At 31.5% G+C, this 25,121-nt stretch overlaps 2 protein-coding genes and 1 long non-coding RNA gene across 7 annotated transcripts; 1 reads left to right on the top strand and 2 right to left on the bottom strand.

Annotated features, from left to right (window-relative positions):
* Window positions 1-120: 120 nt before the first annotated feature.
* Window positions 121-16,330, bottom strand: LOC110999281 (carnitine O-palmitoyltransferase 1, liver isoform). 4 transcript variants are annotated; one of them, XM_022268274.2, is made up of 17 exons: window positions 16,223-16,330; window positions 14,990-15,144; window positions 14,641-14,777; window positions 14,381-14,489; window positions 13,248-13,415; window positions 12,123-12,244; window positions 8,133-8,331; window positions 7,426-7,625; window positions 6,439-6,617; window positions 5,664-5,797; window positions 4,704-4,729; window positions 3,903-3,965; window positions 3,383-3,564; window positions 3,006-3,211; window positions 2,548-2,746; window positions 2,164-2,324; window positions 121-1,918 (listed from the first exon to the last, which is right to left on the bottom strand). In XM_022268274.2, the coding sequence occupies exons 2-17, from the start codon at window positions 15,128-15,130 to the stop codon at window positions 1,826-1,828; spliced, it is 2,319 nt and encodes a 772-aa protein (XP_022123966.2). In that variant the 5' UTR covers window positions 15,131-15,144; window positions 16,223-16,330; the 3' UTR covers window positions 121-1,825. The 4 variants fall into 4 exon arrangements, with proteins under 4 accessions (XP_022123966.2, XP_022123964.2, XP_022123965.2 ...); XM_022268272.2 differs by having other exon boundaries at window positions 15,870-16,318; XM_022268273.2 differs by having other exon boundaries at window positions 16,085-16,318.
* Window positions 16,331-17,598: 1,268 nt separating this feature from the next.
* On the bottom strand, window positions 17,599-18,027 carry LOC123690559. Its single transcript, XR_006751180.1, has 2 exons — window positions 17,967-18,027; window positions 17,599-17,847 (listed from the first exon to the last, which is right to left on the bottom strand). It is a non-coding gene; the product is annotated as an uncharacterized LOC123690559 (long non-coding RNA).
* A 633-nt stretch (window positions 18,028-18,660) lies between these two features.
* LOC110999285 lies at window positions 18,661-20,018 on the top strand. 2 transcript variants are annotated; one of them, XM_022268279.2, is made up of 4 exons: window positions 18,664-18,944; window positions 19,083-19,190; window positions 19,274-19,407; window positions 19,912-20,018. In XM_022268279.2, exons 2-4 carry the CDS (start codon window positions 19,091-19,093, stop codon window positions 20,002-20,004), a joined length of 327 nt encoding a protein of 108 aa, XP_022123971.1. In that variant the 5' UTR covers window positions 18,664-18,944; window positions 19,083-19,090; the 3' UTR covers window positions 20,005-20,018. The 2 variants fall into 2 exon arrangements, with proteins under 2 accessions (XP_022123970.1, XP_022123971.1); XM_022268278.2 differs by having other exon boundaries at window positions 18,661-19,190.
* The last annotated feature ends 5,103 nt before the right edge of the window (window positions 20,019-25,121 follow it).

Raw genomic sequence — 25,121 nt, 5'->3', positions numbered from 1 at the left:
TGATCGGGAATTTTGTTTATTCTGTCAATATAAACATATACTTAACATCTTTTACAATAAAGTATTATCTTGGAAATGCCCAAAATTTTAAATACTTAATTCTACGCAATAAAAGATCAATTTAAAATCAATACTAATTTAATCATTGCAACAAACTACAAATAAAGAAAGATAAATTATATAATCAATTTATTAAGAATTAAGTGTCATGGAATATATATATATATATATATATATATAATCCATGACACTTTTAATAATGCTGACATTTTAAACAATCATATTACATACAATAATTAGTACAAACATTGATAGCTTAATTAAATCAAATTAAACCCACTAGTATAAGTAGAATTGAGGAAAACATTATATTTATAAAAATCTTTAAATATTTGAATATTTTAAATACCATTGTTCTAAAATTTGTACCATAAAATATTTTATCAAAAATCTTGTTCCATTTCACTATTTCCCAGATATTCATAGTAGGTTTATACTGAGTATTTATTTTGTAAAAGTATATAATAAAATTGAATTACTTAACTCTAATTTTTAAAACCTTTACCATTTACTTAACCTTACACCATAATATAAACTTGTAATAATGCCAACATTTTTATATATTGTTATAGGTTTATTCATAAAATAGATGTCAGCATTTCAATAAATGATTTATAAGCCAAAACTGATGAATACACATTATAACTAATTTCGTACAAGTGAAACCAAATTTAAAGGCAAAAGAAAAATTTAAAACGGCTAGATCAATTTATATTCTATTGTGTCAGCAGTATCTATGACATACGACGCATCCCATATCTCATATTACTTACGTTTTATATTCTGAAATGCATTATATTTTATAAATAACACCGTTATTTTTTAACATGGATGACAAAAGTTGTCAATGTATTTTCAAGATAGTATACAACCTCTATAGATAAGGTACCCTGTTTTTAAAAACCGTTACAAATACAGAGAAAAATTGATTCAAAAAATTTATACGCTCATTAATGTTACATAGACCCATTACAAATTCATAATCTTATCGCTATTATTATCCATATACAATATTCCCCTATTATTATTTTCTCCTCGTCAAATTGTATTTAACCTGTAATTAAGAGTCAGATTGTCTTCATTTTCATGTATATGTATTGATATTACCGACATAAAAACATTTATAAATAACAAATTAATTTGTAAATATAATAGAAAGAAGTTGATTAATAACATTTAAGTCCCGACTCTTAATTGAGCCAAGTATTTCCATTAAAATAAAAAATTTCTTGAGAATCAAAGTCTGTGTGCTTGATATATCCACTAGATATACTTAAAATAATAAAACAATTCATAATTATTTTTGCCTCACAGCAAAGTTTATACATGACAAATAAATTATTATGCGAAATTAATCGGACGGTCTCAATACCCATTTTCTACTAAAAATATAAAATTGATCTAAATTATGTGGGACATCCCTAAAAGACCCCAAAAACATAATGCACACCGGTGCAATATTCTTAGAGTGTGGTCAATATTTTTTTTTTTGGCTCTAACACGGTTTGTGCATTAGCCAGTATCTTAATTCCCATATACAGTTCTTTTATAATCTGTGTGTAAAAACTTTCAGTAACACTTGTATCTGTGTATCAAAAATATATTTTATACAATTCCACGTAATTTTATGTGTGAATGACACAATCAATAACAATGTCACATTAAAGCATATTTGCATTGATATGTTGCGCATATTATAAGCAAGCTGAATTAAACTAGTATTTTTGTTAACTTTCCTTATCGTAAAATACAATTATAGAACAAATTACTTAACATTTTTTATTTTCTTGTACTCGTTGAACAATTCTTGGACATCGACGAGAGATCTCTCTATTTGTTTCACGAAGTTGCTGGAGCTCTATATAAGGAGTTTTGATAAATTGAGATCAATGTCACTTTAAATATGAAGTAAACAACATTTTTTAATAACTTTTCTTAACAAAATTAGTATTGACGGTCGACTGCTGAGTTCGTATGTTCGAATTCTGGATATGTACGAATGCTTCTATATTATCGTAAAGGTGACGTACGGAAACACTCGTAATAAATGTGATAATGACTTAAGTGTTATCAAAAGGTTAATATGTAATATATAATAATTACCGTAACAGGGCAGCTTTTTTTGCTCGAAACGTGGAAGAAAAGCATGTCTTCGCCTACAATGATGTAGGACACGCCGTATCCATCATCAGCTACAGGGCCGAATCCACCTCCTGCGCCTACACACTTGGGGTACTTCTTTAGGTCCAAAAGGCTTGTTTGACCTGGAAATCATCTCACAGCGTAAACATAACTTAATAGAAATAGGAGAAATAGTGATTAAGAGTAATCTAGTTATTTTTTTATGAATGAACTTTTTCTACTTACGGACTAATAAAAATGTATGATTTAAAAAACCTGTGACCTTTTAGGTTAGTGTCACAGATTACGTTATCCGTTTCGTGATCATTTATTTTTCTACGTATACGTTTAACACAATTGACTTACCATAAGGTGTCTGACTGGTGGACAGCCTCCACGGTTCGTTGAAAACTTCTTGCAGGAACGGCGACTCCAATTCCAAGTACTTCGAGACGACGTACAGACAGAACAAATGACGGTCGATGCCGTGGCCTGTCATCGCATCCTGACATCCAATTTTGTGTCTCTCACTCGCTACCAAGAACAACTCCAGCCGTTCTGTGACCTGCATAAACAATGTTTCCTCCAGATTAAAACTGTGGTGATTTTAGATCTGACCCTAAGGTTTCTGTATCTGTTTTGTGCTCGTCATTTTCTGTTAAATAAGTTAAAAATATAATTTGACTTTATTCTAATATACCTAATAACTAACTTCAAAATTTAATAATTAAAATATATTATTCAAAGGAGTCTCAAGGATTTATTCTCGTTTCTAAATCATGTCACAGCCAATGTCAATATTTAAAAATATTTTTTTTAATTACCGAAGCCTTGGGATCTTCCATTGATTTCACCCAATTGCAGCTCTCAATAGTACATGACCTGACTGTTTCAGTGCGACCCTCACGAAACAGACGAGTCATAGATGCCTCGTACGTTAAACAAAAATGGCCGGCATCACGATAATAGGCCAATTGCAGCACCATTTGTATGAAGGCGTCCGGGGACACACGGAGGCCTTTCATGAAACCTGTAATTAAATTTTATTGGTAATGTATATAGATAATGTGTAATTTTATCCCAAATCTATCATTTCATAACATTGTTCACAAATTTCACGAAATTAATTTCAATTGTGTACATAACGTGTATAAACAAATTTACAGGTTTTTTTAATAATGCAGAATTAAAATTTACACACCTTTTCCGTATTTAGTGAAGTGTAGTATCTTTAGGTCGACATCATTGAGTAACTTTTGGGCAACGTTGTACGATACATCGATGTTTTGAAGCAATTCTTCATTATTAAGATCCCATTGTAAGCGAGTAGGGGTAGGCGGTGGTGCCTCGACTGTACCGCGTGCGTTACCGTCTTGTAAATATCTGTGAACCAAATGTTTATACAACACGGGCAATCTATTGACAGCCCTTCGAAAAACTCTTCTTACTTTTCATATGACGTTTTATTATTCTTTTCATAGGTAAAAAAATTTGTGGCGCTACAACCTTAAAGCCTTCAGATTTCCTTATCTGTGTAGTGATTTATTTTTATATGTGATCAGCCTTCTGTGCTCGGCACTCGCCTTGGCCGGCCTCCACTCGTTCTCCTTTACAATACGAGCGATTTCTAAATGTGGACATAGACCTTTGGTGCTGAGGTACCTACGACCTCAGGCTCAAACCTGCTCACATTTGAAAAATTATATTATACAAACACTTACCCATATGTGAGCTCGGTTAGAATTACGTACTCCCAAAGGTGACCCATGACCGGCGCATCAGCCCTAAGGACATTATATGTATGTTTATCTATCCGTGCGACGAAAAACGACGATCCTACTGTTACCTTTGCTTAAATTTACATAAAAACAAATTATAGAACAGAGGGCTGTTGGCGGCTCATCTGATATTTAGTGGCACCAAAAACCACACACACACACACACAGCCGGAAGGTTAGCCAGTCTATAGCCGGCCTTTTTTGAAGGAATCTAAGAAAAATTGGAATTACAAAACTGGGCAGCTGGTTGCATACAGTGGTGGTTTCAAAAACGCTCGATTGTGGAACGCCGGACATCGAGGTGATACGAGTCTAATTTCGTATTCTGCCATATCATATGTTCAGGTACAGAGGCGAATTAAAGATTCAATTAAAGTTTGGTACCGATGACACCAGAGCTGAGAGAGCTTTTACTGAACGAATATTTTGTGCAATACAGCGAAGAATTAAAGGTAGTATACCTTTTCCATTTTTTTACCTAGGAGGAAACTTTTTAGAATTGTAAATTTATATTTATTGATTTTTAACTATTATTACTAAGTTGATAAAGAATATTGTGAATACTCTAAATTTTTTATTAGTGTGAGTTTTCTATAGTTAATTATACAAAAAAGAAATACAATTCTAGGTGTATTAAAAACTCTTCGGTATGATCAAACTTTTATTAGTGAATTTATTTACTGGAAATATTTTGTGTGTTTATTATTTTCAGGTCATACTGTAAACGTGTTAATAAGTACTTACCAAGTATGCTCAGTATTGAAACCGACCTGGAAGTAAAAGATTCATCAGATTACGAATCACAACTGAATACCAGGAATGTAATTTGATCTCGTAAAAATGTCTTTAAAAGCAAACGATAACTTGGCAAAGTGAGAAATGTAACCTTATTAAATAATATAAATAATAATTTGACTAGAAAATCTTTTGGAACTGGATTTAACTTTGGACATAGTAAAATATATTGTACATATATTAAAAAAATATATTTTCTAGGCCAGGCTAGTTTTATTTCCTTCGGTTGAAATTTTTTTTTAATATTTACAGTATGTCCCAAATACTAGTTGTAAAACTTGTGGGAGTGTGTTTTAAACTCCTAAGCGACTGTATCGATTTTTTGAAACTTTTGTGTGCTCAAGTGGATTCAGGAATGACTTAAATGGACTTTTTAATTATACGTAAGACGAGTGAGAGAATAATATAATTAAAAGAATAACATTGTGACAGAACAAAACAATATCTTCACCTATATAAATAAAAATTATTCGCAAAATTTTGCTAAGCCGAAACCCGAAGAGGGCTCTATGGGGTAAGTATTTACGGAGATAAATATTTGAAAAACAAAAGAATGTTTATTACTTAAGGTTTCATTCCAGAACAGTCTCTATGGGGTAGCATGGTAAAACGTTCCATATGTTGGTTTGCAGCTACTAAAAAAATAATATTAAGGCGAAACGAAGTTCGTGGGGGCAGGGCAACTATAAAAATGCCAAAATAATTTAATAAGGTATAGATAATGTTTATTTGATAGTAATAGAGAGCGTGTAATAACTTTTTCATAATAACTAAATTCGACACATACGTTTGAAGTTCATGTCAATTTCGTCGATGTTATAAACAGGTCATCGCACTATTAAAACTGACAGAGGTCAAAAATGATCTATTCAATTTGTTCTTCTATAATCTATGGTTAAAAACACTTACAGCTCCACTAGTACTGAAGCAAAGATTGAAGGACTTGTCAAACCATCGGTCATGACCTTTTCCGTGTAGTAACGTGTGGCCATAGTCATCCAATGTTGACGGATCGTCTTCGTTGAATCCATAGTCCTTGTCATCTGTTTGAAAAATGGTTGGCCTAACATTACTAAATACGTTGAATACGTTGCAGTGTAACTACTAATTATTTTATACAGAAAAATAACGAATTGACACCAAAGTTTAGAAAATCATAAGATGTTTTCAAACATAAAGTCCTCCAAATAAAAGATAAATTATTAAAGTAAAAAATAAAACAACTTCAATGGAGAATTAAAAAAAATTTGACTGTGGTTTAGATACGTACTATGAACTGATTTACAATATGAAAAATTAAGTGTTTTTTGAGACTATTCCGTATAAAATATGGTTATAAAAACGTTATCAGTAATATATTTTGAAAAAAAAAAATCTATGAAATACCCAGGTAATTTTTTTTTACAAAAAACAGTCAAATCGACGACCTAACCTAGTAAATAATGCATTGAAAGATTAATTTCGTTGAAGAAAATTACATTTTATTGGTAAAAACCTTTACGTGACGATTACGTGTTTACAAGCCTGGTGCGTAATTAAGAGAACGTCTTGGTGAGTTCTTAAAATTATTAAAGATTGATATAATTTAAATAAAATGCAGAGATAAAATAAAAAATTGTGTAGGCCCAATAGTCACAGAAAAATAATCTAAAATGGTTTTTTAAAGACCTGGTTTAATACTAACCTAAGCAAACATTAAAAGCAGCTCGTTCAATACAATGCAGAGAGGTCCTATTGTGGCCACGATTGAAGTGTGTCTGTCGGACATGAGCCCAGTGGGAACGCTCACCAGCGGTTAAGGCTGCTACTCGCTCTTCACCGATACATGGCTTCGTTTTATCCTCTAATATATGTTGGATTTGACTGAAAAAAATATGAAAGTAGGCAATTTTTTTAAATAGTGTTATCATTATTGGTTTAACTTTTATATAAATATATTTCTTTACATTATGTATTTTAAATAAAAACAGCGCTCCTCGTCTCGGCCTTAGATGTCTACATATTTCGTGATATTTTTTACTTGGCAAGTAGATGATCAGCCGTCTCTGCCTAACAGACGTCGACATTCAGGTTTAAAGCATTGTTTCCTATCGATGTTTTTCTTGAGCGAGTGCTTAATGCGCACACAGGCAGAAAGGAACTACGGCGATTTTTAACATTTGAAGCCCCGTTGTGTACTTGTAAACTTGAGTTTACTTGTCATATTTTTTATTAACTGTTTTTCATCACAGCCGTAAACACAATTTGACAAAAATCGATGAAAACGTAGTTATAAGAGTACAGTACGCCTGCTTTATTTAGAAAAAAGTAGTTGATATTGACATAATAACTATTAATAAATTCTTAATAAGTTTTATGCTCGTATTTACCTAAATTATCTTCTATTGTATGTCTCAGTAAAATTTACATAAATAGGTTTTTTTTGGAGAAGACAAAAATCGAGTGGATTCAAGCAAACAATGTACTGCACTACCAAGTTAGTTACTAAATTGCCTTACGTTAACTAACATAAATTGAAAAACTACTATTATATGCATTTGTCGCGCTTCTAAACAAGACTGCCAGACATTAAAACAAATCCCAGTGGTTTTTTAATGTAACATATAATGATAATACTATATATTTCTCTTAAATCAATAATTAAAGAAAAATATGTTCGTTAAATACTCACATTTGAATTTCTGCTGGATTGAGCAATCTACCCCTTGAATAGACGACAACTTTGAAGTACTTCCCTTTGTGGTAAATTGTGATATGTGCGGAGTCCTGATAGTGAACTAATTTATCTGTCTCTATCCCAGGGACACGTACTGTATTAAATAGTCGTTCGTACTGCCAGGAACATAATGGCACCATGTTTTGGAGCATTATCTGAAAGATTTTGAGCATTAATGCAATGAATGGTAAGGAGCATTCAGATGTTTTTTTTTCTAATAATCAAGTAGGTGATGTGCCTTGTGTGCCTGACACACACCACACACTTTTTAGGACCATTTGTGTACAACTGTGATTCGAACCGACGGCGTCAGGGTGAGATTAGCATGCTGAAGGATTTTTTAATTTGGATCTTTTTCTTTTGAGGTGCAACAATAGGGGATAGAGGGGTATCATTACGATTAGTATGACTAGACCATTCGTGATGATACCCATCTACTCCCAACTGAACTACATTTATAGTCTACAAATTGTTACAATTGATATTTATACTATATTTAAAAGAACGTTTTACGTTCAAATCAACTTATTTATTAAAGAGATTGTAATGTATTGCTTTATTAGCATTGGCGATTTTCTAAATCGCCAATGCGGATTCCGTCCAATAAAAACAATGCACTCAAAAATATATGTCCCATAAAATCGTGACGTAATAAAGCTTACCGGTTCCAATTCTTGTCTCTCAATAAGCCTGCGGAACTTAAGAACGAAGTGAATAATTGTTCCAGCCCTGGCCGCCTGAATGGAAGTCGGACGCATTAATGTATCAGTTCCATAGAAGTTTGAGTTGACCATGAGAGGTGATCGACCTCGTAGGTAAACATACTCCTCCCACCAGTCCGACACATAGTTGCTGGACCACCTGAAAAGTATTACATACTTATCGTCTGATCAACTATGTAAGAAACAGTAATGAGGGTATAACTAAGCAAGGAAAAAACGTATTCAAGAGACTTGGACCGTTTACATTTTAACGGAAGACATATTATCTTTTACTGTTACATAAAACATATCACATTACTACACGTGTGAGAAAACCTTGTTTACGCAATTCAATATATTTTTTTATCTGTATAATTTACTACTTGTTGACTAAAAGGTCATAGTATGATTAATATTACATTATTTAATAACTAAGAAAGCGTCGAACATACATATTCATATTATTTATGCAATTGCAATGTCAATGTCTACTCTATCGAAAAACATTAAGTCAAACGATTATTTAAATAGTTCTAGCCCGCTTAAATAAATATTGTGAAAAACGTATTTTAAGCCGTATTGGCTTCCTCAATTCAACAGTATAACAATTTCCTTGTGGATAACTGATTAAAAATATCTAGTCAATTGGCGATTGTCAGGTGTGCGAGTGACCACAATGAAAATGACCTTCTATCCATGACGGAGGAAAAATAATGGTTCACATCCAGGTGCTAAACGACAGGTATATACACGAGTATCAGGATTCAGTAAAAATTCATAGTTACAATTACACTTAGAATGTAGTGTTGACTTAAATTAGAAATATTTGTCACCGGCTGTTGCACGTGTCGCACGTGACACTACTTCGCTATTTCAATATCGTGTTGCAAAGTTAATCATATCACAAAAATGAATTGAATAAAGGACTAAAGTATTTCGATCAATTCCGTATTTATGAATAACTTTTAATAAACAAATAAAAACCATACATGTCGAATTGATAACCTCACCCGATATTTGAAGTCTATCAAACAATTTATTACAATAAGTTTTTGTGATGTAACCTTAAATTATCGTTTTGTATTCATTATCCTCTCTTACTGTTAGTAAGTTTTTTTAGAATTTTAAACCAATAGTTCTCTGTATTGGCTATCAAACAAATTAAAGTATTCAGCTTTATAGTTCATATACAGGGCGTCCCACGGCGATGCCACACGGAGGGAAAGTACCTTAAATATTAATGATAGGATATTTTACTGAAAGAAGACACCGTTTAATTTTTAATAATAAGTAGAACTGCATTCACAGATTTTTAAAAAAATTTCTACCTCAACCGGGAATCGAACCCGCCAAATGTGACAGTAAAATTACATGTATTTTATAATAGCGTTTGAATGGGCTACTCATAAGCATTATTTTTTCCTTAGTAACCTAGCATATTAAATGAAACTAAAAACATAAAATTTTACATTTTATTAAAAAAAAAATTATCAAATGCTCAAAATGTGATCCATTCTGTTGTATACAAATTCTCACTCTTTTAATAATTTCTCTCCCTGTCGATTTACTTATTTTTGCATGGTGGATGTTTGAAATAATACGTCTAAGTTCATTTTGCACCTGCACACTGTTGTACCGGTTCCTGTAAACTAAATATTTTACATAACCCCATAAAAAAAATCAAGTGGGATTAGATCTGGGGATCTCGGTGGCCATCTAATTTGTCCAAAAGTGCCGATCCAGGAAGGAAAATGGTCATTAAAAAAAAAATATTTAGTTTACAGGAACCGGTACAACAGTGTGCAGGAGTTACAAAATGAACTTAGACGTATTATTTCAAACATCCACCATGCAAAAATAAGTAAATCGAGAGGGAGAGAAATTATTAAAAGAGTGAGAATTTGTATACAACAGAACGGATCACATTTTGAGCATTTGATAATTTTTTTTTTAATAAAATGTAAAATTTTATGTTTTTAGTTTCATTTAATATGCTAGGTTACTAAGGAAAAAATAATGCTTATGAGTAGCCCATTCAAACGCTATTATAAAATACATGTAATTTTACTGTCACATTTGGCGGGTTCGATTCCCGGTTGAGGTAGGAAATTTTTTAAAAATCTGTGAATACAGTTCTACTTATTATTAAAAATTAAACGATGTCTTCTTTCAGTAAAATATCCTATCATTAATATTTAAGGTACTTTCCCTCCGTGTGGCATCGCCGTGGGACGCCCTGTATAGTATACAGATACCAGGTATTTTTTCTTGTATGTAGATTGTAACATTATATTTATTCCGCCTGTGACTGCGGATATCTTTGCACTTGACTATACTATGACGAGTATAAAAACTTACACATTTTTGAACCTACATACGTGACAGAAGCATATGCGTTTTGATTATATATATACGTGTGTGCATGCGAACAAAATATTCAATGCCGTTCAATCTCCCGTTTACAAAACACAATACGGTAAGCAAGCAATGAGTACGTGTTAACTGGTTATATGTTTACTTAGTATAAAGTTTGGTGACTTCAATTTTTACAAAAATCTATTTATTCTATTGGTTGGTTTTCCAGAGAATTAAATAAAATTATTTTATTTTATTAAAAGATATTTAATTTATTTATATACGGGGTACGAAGATCATTTAAGATATGTTTTAATATATTAACTAGCGAACCTGACAGACGTTGCCTTGCATGATATTTCAAGCGATTAGGATATTAAAATAATTAAACTTAGTATAAAACTACCGACTGCAGCGCCATCTGCCAGGATGATTTGTGAGTCTAAACTATCCAGCCAAACGCATAGAAAAGAAATCATTTAAATCGGTCCAGCCGTTTAAGAGGAGTTCAGTGACATACACACGTACAGTAGAATTATATTATTTATTATGATATGAAATTAGAACCATATATTATGTAAGCTATGCTATCTGTTAACTTAGATCAATCTGCACACGGTGTGCAAATTTGATTGAAATCGGTTAAATAGTTTAGGAGTGAAACGTGAGGGATCATTATATAAAGATAGACCACAGACTTATACGCGACTAATCGGCCTGTTTTGGATGAGACATTACAGCTTATTCCTGAAAATAATCAGCCGATTACATCACGGAGACCTATTCGCTTCAGGTTCGAACCGTTTGACAGCTTAATCATCCATATCAGTACACGGAAGTTAGAGCTGTAGTTGAACGTACATAAAAAAATATACTACGACTTGATTTTCTAACACATTTTAAAAATATGTGTAAAATGCATTTACTAATGCGTTTAACTTCCCTTCGTATTAATGTGTTAGTGAATTTATACTTAATACGCTTGCTTAATAATTGATGCCAATAATATTGTCTTTACATTAGGAATTGTTAAATATCCTCTCTCTCTACCCTTCCAAACCTGCCATTCATAGAATCGCTACACCAAATGATATGACTTATACATAGACAGCAGGGAAATATATTATGAAAAAAAACGGGAGTACCTTTATTCTCGTGGGGTCTCAACCTTTGGATTGGGAATCAGAAATTAAACGATTTTTTTTGTGTAATAAGACTGATAGATTTCTTTTCACACTTAATTGCTTGCCTTTGGAAACCTGCAACGCAGCGAGTGTGTTGCTGGCCTCTAAAGATGTAGTGCGTACTTTTGATTGTTATTTGTTAGTAGTTAAGACGTTCTCAGCGGATAAGGTTAGTTTTATATAGTATTATGGAAATAGGAACAATGACACAATTATCGTAACAAAGGCCGTTTAAAAGCCCCACGTTCGAACCTATGAAAGATACTCTATCAAGTCCTGAGATAAATACTGTCACTACAAATATTTGTATTGTCTACACAATATTATTAAAATAGATAACATATAACGATAACCTTCCTTCAAAAAGACGTCATAAAAATATATATAATAAAATGTGTATTTTTTTACGTACCAGGACTTCAGCACTAAATATCTCTGAAGTTTAACAGCAATTGTTTCTTCGAAATCCTTTGAAAGAAGCTCCACTCTCTTATAGTTTTCATCATCGAGAAGTGGCCGTACACTTAGTAGATACTAAAATTAAAATACATGGTAAATATTTTCATATATTTCAACCAGTGGGTCTACAACCATTGGTCTTAAACTCAGATTTCTGTGATTCTTTATAACATTACTCAATATACTTTCTTATACTAAAACATTTGGCTATGTTTGATTCAATCTTAAATTTGCCATTGTTTGTTTTTTTTTGAACCTTTACTATTTTAATAGTATATTCAAAATTAATATAAATAAAATTTTATTATTACTAATCTGTTAGAATCATTTTTTGTATATCTTTTTTTACTCCATAACGCTTGTTACGGAGTAAAAAAAGAATAATCATTAATTTAACAACACGGTCACAGATTAGTCTCAACTCTATCTTGGAGATTAATTTCGTCAGGGTTTTTAAACTTAATCTGGATTTGCGTAATTTCACAGAAATAAGTATGGGAGATTACAGAGACTGTTGCGACGCAATCTTGCCCATAGACGTGTTTGGCGGGTTCTTAAAATCACAAATGTTTATTTTAAATATTTAACATAACCATAAGTGTAGATAGAGAATATACTAATATAGAGTAACTCTAATAAATAATCTGAATTATTTTTAATTTTTTCAGACTGTCTGACCGCCATATACAAATGTCGAGTGTGAGAACTTTATTGACATTTGAATTACAGTGATATCTATCTTGCATCTTCTGTATTTGCTTGCATCACAGATAAATTTTTTCCCAACGAAATTATTTGAAATTCCATCAATCCAGCTCCCAAAACACCACCTCAATTATTTTTGTTGTGAAAAAAGAAACAGTACCATGGTTATAAAAATACATGTGATGTTTTGTAAATGCAAAAATAAAGCAAAAAACGCGAACCCTACTTATCAGAAATGCTCCTAAAACGACGGAAGCAAGAAACACAGACTGCGGTCTAGTCTGAGGTGACTGAAACTGTAAAACACTCGTATATCGAAGTACCACTTAGACTTGTACACTATCTTGTACAAGTAAAAATACCCAATACATACCCTTTTCATTGTATCTTGAACAGAAGGTAAAGGCAGCCGTGGAAGTGATCCTTGAAAACTATAAAGGCGTGGCTTATTCCATCCAGACAGCACTTTTACTACGCTCACCCAGATCATTGTCTTAACAGATATTTTTGAGCCAGGGGCACGGGATTCGTACATCCATCCCTAGGACAGTTAGCAGATTTCAAATTAAATACTTGATATGTAATTTTCTTATATACATTAAATGTTTTAATTTAAATTCAAACAGCTGAAATCATACAGCGACATATCTACATATTAAAAGCGCTCTTAATGTAAATGAAATGACGAAAGGTTTAAAGGTTCTATTTTAATACGATTTTTTAACATTTTCGAATTTAACGTAGAATATCATGACCTAGAGGAGTTTACACATGATTAACAAAATGTTACAAAATTGGGGCAATTGACGACCGTAAACATACTGATATTTATTATCAGATTGCGGAAGTGATTTTACTTCATAAACAATTGTATATAAAATAAAGCAAAGTTTATCGTAAAATTGGCACGCTTATCCATAATTTTATTGATGCGCTAATTAATATAGTGGGTTAGATAAAAAGTTGACCGCGATCAAGGTCTAACTGAGATAATAATATAAGATACGAGATTTGTAGCAAAATGGATACTTTAATTTTATAACATTTATATTTTCTGTACTTGAATATGAAAGACTGAAGGGTAAGATTTAAAGTCAAGAGGTAGTTAAGTATGACTCTGGTATGTCGGAAGTTTTCAGGAGTACGAGTAGGGAAGTGCAACGTAACATTAACTCATATACATGACCATATTAGTACTAAACAGTAAAGTAGTAGTAGTAAACAGTAAAGATTACCAAATGTGTAACTTTAGTAATAAGGGTTTACCTAATTATGCGAATAAATTGCTGTTGATGAAAATTCTCAATTTATTTTTAATTATAACAATAAGCTTAAGTTATAACCTTTAATACCAGACCACAACCTAATTATTGAATCTATATGGATAAGCCTTTATCTTTGTTTTTCTTTTAGTTGACTTTGGATACAACTAAACAATCTAATATAACATAGGTATTATATGACTGATAATCATAGAAAAATTAATTATTTTAATACGATAATTACCTTGTACATTAAAAGCAGCTTTAGGATGTACCTCATCATAAAGATAACAGTGAGCCACATTGTAAGAGCTGCTAATAGACAAGCAAATACTTGCCACATTGTAGAATCCCTAAAAAGATTAATATAATTGAAATTATTTCCTAATTTTTACATTAAAAATGCAAATGGAACAACATCATAATACAAATTTACTTTGAAAATAGAGAATCAGTAATAATTGTATAAATAATATGCTTAAGAAAATTACATGATATATTTACCCTGGTAAGACTGAGGACGCTTTTTGTACTAGATCAAATGGAATATTAAATCCACCAAAATGTGCGGCCACAAGCAGTGTCCATAGTACATATAATGACTGTAGGTGTCCTGGATAAACACCATTGTGGATGCTGTTCTGTTAGAAAAATTGTAAAATCATTATAATGATCTGTTTTTTTTAAGATGACCATGCAAAAATAAATAAATATGTGTTATTTGTATTTCTTTAGCAACGAAGTGTAAATAAATAAATAAAATAAATAAATATATAAATTGTGTAATCTGTTGTACCAAAATTGTTGGGACTATTATAAATATATTCTTTATTATTAACAGTATGATACTTACTCTGAATCGAGCTAGTCGTTTCTTCCAGGAGCGTAAGCCAGACTCCCATACTAGATAGAGAACTTCACGGTCAAAGTTAACATCCCAACCATCATGGGTAATAGCAAAAGAAAATGCTACAGCTGAATGGGCTTCTGCCATATTAAAATATTAATCTGAAACAAATATTCAATATATTTTATGAGGTGACACCTTTCCTCAACATCAACCAGTATTACTAAGAAAACCATGAAAATGCTGTTAAACAAACTTTAATTAAGAATGAATATGTTATTCACTTCTTACAGAAAAAGAACAAGCAAGACTTAATTGTAAGGTAATCGCCAAAGAGCTGTAAAAGGTTATAATGGATAATATTTTTTTTATGAATAGCACACAATGTAAGACTTAAAATATTTATTTTAAGCTGTAATTAAAATGAATGTAACTGTATGAAAATATATCAAGCTTCGTAATTGTTTAAAGGCATGATCTATTAAAGAGAACATACCTTAGGAAATGACTAAATAAATAAGTATAATTTTTACAAAACATTTGAAAGTTTCAGAGATAGTTAGGTATTTGATTAAGTGAAACTTCAAGTAACAAGCCTCAAACAAATATATTTCAATATTCACATACAGTCGCGAGTAACACATTCGCTTTATCAAACGCACACACGCCAAGCTTGTGTCAAAGTCCAAAGTAAAACGCGAGTCGCGAGTCGCAACTCGTAACTTTGAGTTGAATGTTCTACTTAATAGCTACGTGGACTGGCATAGAAAACTCACAATTTATTCATGAATGTATATTGAATGACACAAAATGATCGTAAAACTTTATAGCTATTGTGCTTGCTAACAATTCTGCTGGAATATTATCATAAAACTAATAGACTTACCCGGAAGAAATTAAAAATAGACGAGTTATTATAAGTCGAAAAAATTACACTTTCACTACCTACTCCTATTATATATACATAAATATTGGATTTCACACACACATTTCTAATTACTGATTAATTTTTCAAATCAAAATTTTACATTGTGATTTATTAATGAAATGTCTAATATCTTAGACAGTCATACAAGATGTAGATAACGACAGCCACTGTACCTAATTCGAAAAAAAAATCTGCAATACGTTAACTGTTCAGTGAAGAACTGCACACTGCACAGTACCACAACTCACAAGTTGTACAGACCAATTACCAATATATACTAAATAATAAATATCAATACTAGTACTACGTACACAAAACCGCAAGCTATTCGTATTTATTTTAGTTGAGAGTTGCGAACCACAAGGCTCAAATCAAACCATAGAGTGAGTTACTATGGCTTTAATAGCATACAGCTACTTGTCGGTACTCACTATAGACTGTCAAGTATAAGTTGGCGTTCCAGTGGCGGCGCCTCCTACAACCCTCTGTGTTGCCACTTTTTTTGTTTAGTTTGGATTGATGGATATTCTTAGATATTACATTAAAGGTAAATAAAAAACTCAATAACAAAAAATTAGTTTTTATAGTAATTATGGTCTGTTAGAGGCATTATTCCTTCCATGAATTCTTCAGAGTCATCTGTGTCAGAAGAATCTGAGTCGCTGCTATTCAAATCAATTAAAAATGGTTCCATTACTGTTTCAAGGCGGTTGTCTGTCATAAGATAATTATTTTCAACATTTATAACGTGATTACAGTGTTTCTGCCATTCTTCAGCAGTTATTTTGGAAAATGCACTATGGATTCTCTGTTCCATGTTTTCAGAGAGGCCAGTAACATTTGTGTCTGCAAATATTCTTTTGAACGAACTCCAAATGAATTCTATTGCATTAAAGTCACAATGATAAGGCGGAAGTCTTACAGCCTTATGACCATGTTTCTTTAATATTTCATCAATTAAGTAGACATTCTCCTGATTGATTGTTTTTATAATTTCATACAATTCTGCTTTTTTCATGGTTTCCAAGTATGAAAGATTGTTTTTTTTTATGAAATCTTGCATCTCTTGTTTCTTACTGTTCATTGTCACGCGTTTATTTATTTTAATACAGTGATATGACGCATTGTCCATCACTATTAATGAATTGGGCTCTAAGTTTGGGATAAGCTTTTCTTGTAGCCATTTACTGAAGTTATCTCCATTCATCTCGTCGTGATAATCTCCACTTTTGGTCTTAGATTTGAAACACAAAAGACTATTGGGGATAAAACCTTTCTCACTTCCGGCATTCACTATGATCCATCTCTGACCTTCTGAGACTTCTGTAAGGACACCTTCAGTTTCCTCAGACTGCCAACATTTTTTAACTTTATAGCCAGGGTGTAAATAAGTCTCGTCCAAATAAACGATTGGCCTCGGATTGTCACTCCTTCTATTATTGTCTATTTCTCGTAAAAATCTTGATCGCCAGGCAACAACATCATATCGCTCCATGAGAACCATCCTTTTGGATTTATTCTTTTTATAACTAAATCCCAACTTGTGTAGTATATTTCTGAGAGATTCTATACTACCCTTGAAATTGATGTCTGCCTTTAGATCAAGATTTTTTCAAGATTCAAGATCAATGTAATTTTCTGAGAGTAGGGACGGAATTATTTAAATAATAAGATTGGATTTTGCGTCTAATAACACAAAGATCAAAGTCATCCAAATCAGAAACAGTTAATTTTCTTTTTCTACTTTTACCTGGAGTGACTAGTTTTATCGTCTTAGCCTCGGAAGTAGTGTTCTCTGGTGTGGAATTGTCATTACAAGCTGTGGATGTGGAAGGTCCTTGAGCTGCTTGATTAGGGACTTCAGTTCTCGCTGTAAAATTACTTTCCATGATTTTTCCCTCTGAAACTATACGGTTCACGGTTCTTTCAGAAACACCTTAAATAAAACAAAAAATATTTTAAGTTATCCATCAATCACATTTACTTTCAAAAGCAATTATTATTTTTCCCTAAATTTGGGGATATAAATATCACTTTTAACTGGCAATACTTTACCTGTCAAAGCCGCTGTTCGAGCATTCACTTGTTGAAATGGAATAATCGGCCCATTGTTACGTTTCTCCTCTTCACAAAAACGTTTTACAGCTAGAATAATTTCTCTAGCTGCACTCCGCACTACTTTTGGCATGTTTCGTAATGATTTTTACACTTTAAAACACAAATTATTAGCACCGACACACGTGAGGCTACCAAGCTGTTAGAACTGTCAACACAACTGTCAAAATTAGTACCTTTTTCTGCCACACGCCAACTTACACATGACAACCTATAGTATGCAGTACGAGCACAGACTTTTACTGAAGTGTAACCAACATAAGATTACAAAAGTGGTCATATTATGATCTATGAATTCTAAGATCCTACTCAATGCTCTATTTTGCAGACATTTGTTTTATTTTAAATTAATGTCGAGGGAGAATATAATGGATAAGTGATAGGTTCCTATGATAAATAGCCGCTGTAATAAATTTGCTGATAAGAACTGCTAACTTTCTTGAAAACTATGTATTGCAATTTTTATCAACAAATTAAAAAAAAACAGTATTTTAAAGGAAATGATGTAAAGTGTTGATAAAAATGGTTGCCAGCCTTCAGTCAGGTGTAAGGTTAGGGTTGCCAGGTCTTGTTTTTTTATTTTTATACAACATTCAAGTTTTCAATTATTTAAAGACACCCAGTCAATGACTTAGTATTTACCATTTTGCACAGCTCTTTATAGAGATTTCTAACGCACAAACCCTGCTAAAGCCAAAAGAAAAAAAAGAGTATTTCATAATGTATTTCTTAGACAATTGACAATAATTGACATTGGCTTAAAGTTCTATCATTTTTATTTAATGTTTACTTATATTGTATATTTACTAATATGGAATTGATAAAACAATCAAATGAACAGTTACCTAACAATTGTATTCTACAGTAGTAACACAAACAAAGAGATTCAATTTCAGTAGTGATGACCCACAGTTTAATGTATGAATTAAATTAATTTGTTTAATTAAGTGAATTATTATGCACCTCTAAAATTAAAAAATAAGTGATAAAATATGATTCGAGCTATAAGACAATCTTTGTGGGTTTATACTTTTATATTGGTAATAATTATTACAGCAAGCTACATGTATTTTTTAAATTTTATGAAGAATAGTTATGAAGCTAACTTAAATACTCATAAACGATGCTTTTCTGAATTGGATTCCATAAAATATCAACTCAATGGTAACCTTTTATATAATATATGCCATTTAGTTTTATGTTAACATGGCTTGATTGGCATTGGTTTTGGATTTACTTTTTTTCAGTTGTCACGGAATATAAAAATCGATTAGATAAACTATTAATAGAAACACAGAAAAGGTTTGATGTGGAAAAGGAGAGGCATAAAGAAATAATGGATAGCTGTCTAGCTATGAAACAACAATCCGCAATTTGTCAGGTAATTTTGTAGGTTGTTGTTGCCCCAATATAGAATACCATTGTATCATTTACTTCAAATTTATAGTATATTTATTAATATACATATGTGAACAATATATAGCTAGAAAATTAATACTAACTAAATTTCACTATTGAGTGTAAGTATACCATATATAAACAAATAATATTACTACTTACTAATATTACTTATAAAAAACTTTCACTGTATTTAATAAGTGTTTAGAGCTTTCACAGCAGAATAGGAACGTTACATAAAAGTTGATTACAACTTCAAAATTATAAAATCATTTTTTAGATTAATGAAATATGAATTTCATTAAGAGTACTTTACTAATAACAAAAATTGAATAAAAGCAATTAGTAAGCAACAGCAAATAATGGCTGTTGATATTTTTTGAATGTATTTTAAGCCAATAATACAAAAAATAGAATTAGTATATTGCTGCTATTTAATGATTTTTATTATTTTTTAATTTATTCAATATGGTGTCTTTATTTGCAGAGCCAGTTTGAGGATCTTCAGTATGAATGCAAGAAAATGAAAGTAGATCTTGAGAATTTTAAAAGAGAAAGAGAAAAATTAAAGCCAACATAAATATACTACCTTTATATTTAGTTTCAATTTTTTAATAGGTTTAATACATATTATGTTTGAAAAGTGACTTGTTAATTGTTTTCCTTGGAACTTTAATAACTTTATATAAATTATTTCAATGTTTCTTTGCAATATATTAATAATTTTAACATATTGATAACTAAAAAAAACTTAAACTAATACTTAAATATTATTTCTATTGATGTGGTGCTAAAATCCTTGGTCCTTTGACTATATCTGTTTCTTGATATTTTTTGTCTTAACAGGCAAGTGAGTAAACCTTGTGCTTGACACACGCCGTCGATTTTGATTTATAGGAATATTATGGTAATAATTTGAATAGAAACATCATCTTTTTCCTAATTAATTGTAATTCATGGATGCTGCTAACACCACAGTAGGAATATCTCCATTGAATATAGCAATGAATTTTCAGTTAGGTACTATATTCTACCACTTTTAGTTTTTAAATTATAATATATTATTTGAAATTTAAACAAAAACTATGTTGCACAGAGGTTGTCTATTTATTCGAGATTTCCAACACACATGTGACCCCTGAAATTAATTTTTATTCCTCATTACAAATTTCATTTCTTATTACATATTAGTTGAATTTCAGTTAAAAATTTATAATTATAACTCTTTTCTCCAACTTTGATTTTGTTCCCTTTTGAGTAAAACCTCTTGGGCAGTGGAGTTCAAGTGCCCAGGCGCTATATAAAGATTTACTACTAAGTTTGCGCCTTGTAGATAAAATAAAATCTGTTGTCGTTTAGCGTCATATTTTAATTTAAAATTACGAGTATCATTCTTTAATAATTTTCTTTTTTTAAATTAGATTACTGTTGACGTAAACAAGTTTAACATTTATGGATAATGTAACTAAATAATATAATGTTAAAGACGTTACCATAGGATGTCTGATTCCTTTACTTTGCCCGTTTTACGAAAATGTACCTATATATGAAAAAGTTGTTTGATTCCTGTTTTATCTGTGTGATAAAATAATGAATATTTGTGAGACTACGTGTTTGTCATGTCAACTCGAAAACGGACTTTTTTATTTTTGCAATGAATATGGTTGCGAAAATAAATAATTCAGAATTCGATATTATGAAAAATTTGAAGTTAAACTGTAACGTAGTTACAAACGCCTGCAGCAATTGCACGAACCATGTATACATACGGTTGTGATAGAAATAGTAATCCGAAAATGGCTGTTTCTTTCTTTCTTTAAATTCAATTATAAAATTATAGCAAAGTGTCTAGTTAGTATTTTGTCGTAGGCGCATTTTATTGTATGGTCATTATGGTATTTCTTCCCAAATGCAATCAAAACAAACTATGGGTTTGTTAACTAATCATACTTATAACGAGAAGTACAATAGTAAATCAAAAACCTTTAATTCACTAACCATCTTCTGTTTGGACGATCACGCAGTTTTCTGGTTTAAGCTCAAGATGTTGAACAGGAGGAAGTCGCAGTGGTACTTTAGATTCCTTTGATTTTCCAGTATCGTTTAGTCTATTTGTCGTCTCTTTTAAAAGAACTGAAGTACCTACAACAAGGTTGTTACTTGAAAATAAGAAGAATTTAATCATACTGGTTCATTGTTAAAATTTGTATAAAAGAGTTTACTATTACTACTATTTGAAAAATGAAGACTCGTGAAATTATCTTTAGATTCAGTATCAGGTCGAGACATTTTGAAAAACAAAAAGTGTGATCGGTGATGCTGACAAAACCGAAAAATATAGTTTTTTTTTATAGAACAGGGGAAACAACGGGCTCTCCTAATTTTAAGTGATACCGCCGCCCACAGATCATTAAAAACTGACAGAAATCTATCGTGGTAATAAAAATTGCGCGCACAATTTAGATTTAGCCTAAAAAAATTATGACATCTAGTTAGTGGCATTGGAGATTGTGATTTCGCTGGTATAATTTTACACTATGTATTTTTTGTTTTCTACGTAGTAATTTAGGTGGGTTGAAAAGTTCGTCAGCTAACAAAAAAAAGTATTTTTAATAGAAATTGATAAGATTATTAGGTATACCTTCGAGAGCGATACAACGATTATGGCGGTCATACATATTTTCGATTTTATTTTTATTGTACGATTTGTCTTTAGCCTCAGAATATGCTTAAGTTTCGGCGATTACGTCTTAATCAGCACAAAAAAATTGTCCAGGGAGCAAGCTATTTAATACCATCCATTGGCATACCCTTAGTAGTGCCATCTATGTCTCAGCCTACAAACTTGTCATCCCATCACTTCCATCTTTTGAAAATTTACTTCTACCAGTCAAGAATCTGGTGGAAGAGGTGTAATGAGCCCATGGCCTTGTTTTTATTAAGTTCACATCTGTAAATACAGATGTGAAACACGGCACGAAGATTAAGTTGGCCATAACATAAGCCATTGTAGTCATTCAAGCGATTGCAAGTTATCTACTTTAGTTAGTAAATTACCGTTACTTTTTCGATACTTGTCGATAAATCGGTTATAATAAAAGTATACTTTAAATTGATAGTTACACAGCTTACAGAGCATTAATACAATCCGTTTTTAGCTTTTGCGGTAAATTTTGGTACAAATGTTATTTACTTTATAAAAAGGCGATGAAGTCATTTTCATATATTTTAAGATAATTCATGAATTTGTGTATCGATAATTTTGCATCCATATCCTGCACGTGGTACCCAGCACGGCGATCTCTTTCATCTCAATTTTTTCAAAGGAAGTTGTACTAATTCTTCTGTCTACAGATTAGTGTTGTCAGTAAGAAATAAACTGCCATTTTTTCAGCAATTCTCCACACGTTTGCTTACGTCAACATTGTATTTCAACTTCCGCTAATAATTTTATAAAATGCCTATAAAACATATGTCTGCTATATATATTTTTTTCTATTATTCATAAAAGTACACGCGTTTAATTAAATTACGATTTCGTTTCTTTCTGTCAAATTGTAAATAATGACTAGGTGAAATTTTTTATCAAAGTCGTCGTTTTGAGGGACTTGTATATTAGCTGTAATCATAGTTAATAATGTATGTAAAAATAAAAATATTGTACTAATTGCCTGCCACTGGACTCTGCTCACACAAACTTTATTTCGTTTCAAAAAGTTGTTTTGTGTGTAGTAGCTACATTCCAACATATAAAAAATTTTATTTGCGACCCTATAGAAAAAGAAAACTGGTAAGATAAGGTTTATCTACTAAAAAGTTTATCTCCATCCTCAGAGTTCGAAGAATATGTAAATAAAAAAATATTCGTATTGGTCCAGCCAACTTACCCATAACATATTTTAATTATTAATATTCACTTTATTTTACTTTTAATTTTGTTACGTTTGTCCTCCTGTCATGGTACATACGAATAGTGTTGCTCGCTATGTCCACCTTTGTTTTGTGCAATGAGAATGTGAGAGTGCATCAATAATTTTTTATACTTTCTTAATTTCTTGTCTTGTCCTATTTTTCATATCGTATGTAGTAGTAGTTAGAGCTGGTGGCAAGAGAAAACCCGGTAGGCTGGCGAGGCTGCGTTTGGGATGTAGTTTAGTCAATAATTTCGAAACAATATAGGTTCAAAGCTATGGCAACACATACTCTAAAAGTAATGTGAAGAAATAACCTTATGGCATTAATTTTATTTTGTTTTCGCAAACATCGGAAATCTAAAAGTGATACCTTATAGGCTTAAGGTCTGTTTCACAATGTCCGGATAACTTCCAAATAAGCTATTTATTACTTAGTGGTAGGATAAACACTATTGTTACGTTTCACGACTGTCAGATAGCGCTATTCGTAATGAAACGCGAAGTTTCTTATTCCGAATAACTTATAGATATGTTATGCAACTTTGCTTTTGCTATACAACTTACCCGCTTGATTTGCGAACTGGTTGTAAATGTAAATTTACGATAAATTTAATTTGTTTTTTTTTTGTCGTTCATAAGTGTATACGTTTACCTATATGAATAAAGATATTTTTGAGTTTGAGTTTGGTACTTTGTTAGGTATTTGGTACTTTATTCGCTTTATTAGGTACGTATTTGGTATTTTATTAGCTTTATTAGCTATTTGGTACATTGTGAAGCAGACCCTAAATTTTACTTACACATTCACGCCTAGGTATTTTGAGCTGTCAGTTAGTCAATGTTCAAAATAATTCTGACGCTTCACTGGAGGACTTTAGTAGTGTACTTGGTACAGTTCCAGCGGCCTCGGGATGGATGGTGGAACGTGATGAATCGCTAGTGAAACTCAAACTCTTTGCACGTCAATGACCATTTGTAAAATTAATGATACGGATGAAGCCTGAAAAAATATCTGGACTGTTAATCATGGAAGGCTTACTTTTTTATGAATTAGAATGTATATATTTACTTTGCTTTTATATATCGAATTAAACCCTTTCTGACTTTGTCAAAAAATAAATTATCTACTCTAAAATTCTCTTATTTACCAAGTTCAAAATTTGAGAATTTGTAAGTATAATATTTTAATTGTAATAAGTTGCTTAAATACAATATAGGAGAAAAAAATCACTCTTAGACACCTTTACGTCATATTTTATTATATACCAAACCTCCATACCAGTTTATTTGAAACGATTATAGTCCAGCCATTCATGAGGTCGCTCCAAGAAGCCTGTGCAAAGCCTGTGCTGTGTGAAGTGCCCAGGAGACTTCTGTACTTCTCGAATATCCTAGGTTGGCATATTTAGCCAAGACTTAACGCGAAACTGACCTAATGAGAGTCTAAGTGCGGAAAATGAGTCCACCAACTATTGTCTAACAACACGGAAAAACAAATTAAGAATTAAGATTCAGGAATTTCTCGACGTAACATATAAATGTACTAAAAGTAGTCGTTAACAGGTGCAAGAAAATCTCAAAAAACTTTATTAGTTAACTTTAATAGGAAACAATTTTTAAATACTTTAAAGAGTTCTATATAACCCTAAATGAATAAAAAATATATATAAATTTTCTATATGATAATAATATTCACGCCAATATAATTTTTTACAGTCACACGACAAAAGTAATTGACAATTGAGCGGAACAAAGGGTCTAAAAGGGATACAAAAGAAGGGTA

Source organism: Pieris rapae, chromosome Z (genome assembly GCF_905147795.1).
Source record: "Pieris rapae chromosome Z, ilPieRapa1.1, whole genome shotgun sequence".
Lineage (NCBI taxonomy): Eukaryota > Metazoa > Arthropoda > Insecta > Lepidoptera > Pieridae > Pieris > Pieris rapae.
This window is presented reverse-complemented; position numbering and strand designations above follow the sequence as displayed.

Excerpts from the sequence above, each read along its gene's own strand:
- LOC110999281 (XM_022268274.2), bottom strand. The coding sequence starts at position 15,130 with ATGGCAGAAGCCCATTCAGCTGTAGCATTTTCTTTTGCTATTACCCAT. Across the intron at positions 7,626-8,132 it reads AGAGACAAGAATTGGAACCG|ATAATGCTCCAAAACATGGT; the intron begins GTAAGCTTTATT and ends AAAATCTTTCAG. Across the intron at positions 5,798-6,438 it reads TGCTTTTAATGTTTGCTTAG|ATGACAAGGACTATGGATTC; the intron begins GTTAGTATTAAA and ends TTTTTCAAACAG.
- LOC110999285 (XM_022268278.2), top strand. The coding sequence starts at position 19,019 with ATGATTCGAGCTATAAGACAATCTTTGTGGGTTTATACTTTTATATTG. Across the intron at positions 19,191-19,273 it reads CATAAAATATCAACTCAATG|TTGTCACGGAATATAAAAAT; the intron begins GTAACCTTTTAT and ends ACTTTTTTTCAG. Across the intron at positions 19,408-19,911 it reads AACAATCCGCAATTTGTCAG|AGCCAGTTTGAGGATCTTCA; the intron begins GTAATTTTGTAG and ends CTTTATTTGCAG.